At 66.4% G+C, this 2612-nt stretch overlaps 1 protein-coding gene across 1 annotated transcript in view; it reads left to right on the forward strand.

Moving 5' to 3' along the window:
* HMCN2 (hemicentin 2) overlaps positions 1-1853 on the forward strand; it is a gene marked incomplete at its 5' end in the record, with an annotated part of 36797 nt that extends 34944 nt beyond the window's left edge. The window contains 4 exon segments of the mRNA XM_035341945.1: positions 2-205; positions 440-559; positions 688-814; positions 925-1853. Of these exon segments, the coding sequence (XP_035197836.1) occupies positions 2-205; positions 440-559; positions 688-814; positions 925-1267 (794 nt within the window).
* Positions 1854-2612: the final 759 nt, after the last annotated feature.

Raw genomic sequence — 2612 nt, forward strand, 5'->3', positions numbered from 1 at the left:
GCGAGTGTGGAGGAACAGGGGCAGGAGGGGGGGGCTGCAGGCAGCACCCCCTGGGACCCCGTCCTGCACTGGGTGGGGCCAAGCAGCCGCCTGCGGGGTCGCTCACACCCTCGGCTCACCCTCAGCCGAGTGGCGAAGGCTGCGGGGCCGGATGCCCGGGGTCCCTGCCCCTCCGGGTTCATCAGGAGGAACGGCAGCTGCACCGGTGAGCGGGCACAGAACGGCCAAGGGGATCTGTGGGGAATTTGGAGACAACTGTGTTCCCAATATGCTGCCTCTGCCCATTGCTGCCCCATCTCCCAGTCCCTTTGCACCCTTGCCCGCGGTGTCGGGGTCTCACCGGGCTTGGCTGTGCAGGGAAGGGCAGGTGGGACCCCCCCAGCAATGGGTTGAGGGGCACCGCTGCTTCCCTGCTTGGTTTCACCCCTCTCATCCCCAGACCTTGACGAGTGCCGGGTGCTGAACCAGTGCCAGCACGAGTGCAGGAACAGCGAGGGCAGCTACCGCTGCGTGTGCCCGCCAGGTTACCGGCTGCTGCCTGACGGGAAGACCTGCCACGGTCAGTGAAGCCTTCCTTGGGGTCAGCAACCCCGGTCCCTATGGTGACCTGGCTGTCGTGCCCTTGGGGCTGCAAGGAACCCAGGGGTTTTTCTCCTTCCCCTCTGCCTATCCCTGCTGTGCCTGCAGATGTGGACGAGTGCACGGAGGGCACGGTGCGGTGCGCCTCTGGCCAGCTCTGCTTCAACACGCGCGGAGGAGCCCGCTGCGAGGACGCCCCGTGCCCCGACGGCTACTGGCGAGGCTCCAGCCCTGGGTGAGCCATCCTGCGGGGCTGGGGGTGCCCGTCCCGTGCCACTCCTGGTGGCGCTGTGTTCTGGGCACCCCGGCTGCCCCGTGATGCCCCGTTGTGTCCCTGGGGTGCAGGGTGTGCTTCAGCCACTGCGCCCCGGACTGCGGCGCGGTCGGCCCCACGGTGCTGCGCTACGTGCTGCTCCCGCTGCCCCTCGGCGTCCCCGCCGGCCGCGACGTGCTGCGCCTGGCCCCGGGCAGTGCCCTCGGTGCCCGCACCCTCTTCAGGCTGCTGGAGCAGGATGGGGGCAGCCCCTTCGCCCTGCGTGCTGAGCAGGGCCGAGGTGTCCTCACCACGCTGCGCCCGCTGCGCGCAGCCGGCACCCATCGCCTCCGGGTGCAGGCGGTGACCCCAGGAGCGCGGCGGGTGCGCAGCATCTTCCTCATCATCATCTCCGTCTCGCCCTACCCCTACTGATCGAGCTGGAGGAGGGCAATGCCGGTGCCAGCCCCGTGGGGTTGTGCCACCTCCTGTCCCTCGGCATTGCACCGGTGGGGATGCAGCTCAGGGAGAGCTGAGCTCGCACCATCCTGTTCCCCGCTGGAGATCCCCTCCGCGTGGAGGAGCCCTCGCTGTCCCCTGCCCCCCCCCGGCAGCCCCCACCTGCATTGCCTTCACCGGGGTCAGTCCCTGACTCAGCAGAGCCCCGGGGGGGGGGGGGGGGGCAAGTCCCAGTGGGGACGAGGTGTCCCACCAGCCTGCTGCAAACACCAGGTTTTGTTGCAATGCCGGCGGTTCTGGAACAAAAACAGCTCAAGGTGGCCTTGGCTGTGATCGGTCACAAGATAACGGGACTGGGGGGGGGGCAGGGGGGTGACAGTGACCAGCGAGGGTCCTGCAGGGGTGCAGGGTGCGGCCACCGGGCTGGGGATGGAGGAGGGAGGGCGCAGGGCCCCCCAGCATTAACCACGTATTGAAATAGCCCTGTGTTCAGTTTGGTTTTAATCCCGTGCACTTATTTATTTATGGGTTGGTTCCAAATAAAGGTTTTTTTCTGAGGAAAGCAGCTTCCTTCAGTCCTTGTGGGCCCCTCTCCCCGACCTTGGGCTGTAAAGGTGAGGCTGCCTGGATGGGGCAACGCGAGGGGCCCGCGTCCAGCACCTGCTGGCCCAGCCCTGCCCTGGTGCTGGGTCCCTCGGTCAGGGGGAGCAGGATCAGGCCCCTGGGGGCATGGTGCAGGTGGAGCCTGCTCCCCAAAAGCTGTTTCAGCCCCATCGCGCTGTGCTGGAAGCACCTGAGCCCAAGGGTCCCTAGGTTTGGTGACAGCCGTGTACTGGGGTGAGGGTGCTGCTGTTAGAGCGCTGGCGCTCACGCTTATCTCATACTGAGATGCCCCCCAAAAAAGGTGTTTCCTGCAGGTTTTGGGTTTTCCATACCCGAGGGCTAGGTCTGATGTTGATTTTGGCATACCTGTAAGGGAAACTTGGCTTTGCCCTGAGCACAGCCCCTCTGCCCCCTCTCCTCCCGCATGTCCCTGGCCCCCCGCCTCTGTGGGAGCTGCAAATCTCCGTTTCCAGGGGTTTCAAGGAAATTCGTCCTTCCTCCATCAAGCTGTTTTCTGCTGCCAGGGGGCCCTGGGGGGACACCCCCTGGAGCTGCATGGATGCTGAGGAGGAGCAGGGGGGGACAGCGGTGTCAGCCCCTTGAGCGGTGCAGCGAGCCAGCAGGAGGCAAATCCTGCATCCCACAGGGCTGGGGGTGCCAGTTCCCCCCCTCCTGCCCCGTTTTGCCCCGGGCAGGATGAGGGCAGGGCCTCGCCTGG

The sequence above is a fragment of the Oxyura jamaicensis genome, chromosome 17, assembly GCF_011077185.1.
Source record: "Oxyura jamaicensis isolate SHBP4307 breed ruddy duck chromosome 17, BPBGC_Ojam_1.0, whole genome shotgun sequence".
Taxonomy (NCBI): domain Eukaryota; kingdom Metazoa; phylum Chordata; class Aves; order Anseriformes; family Anatidae; genus Oxyura; species Oxyura jamaicensis.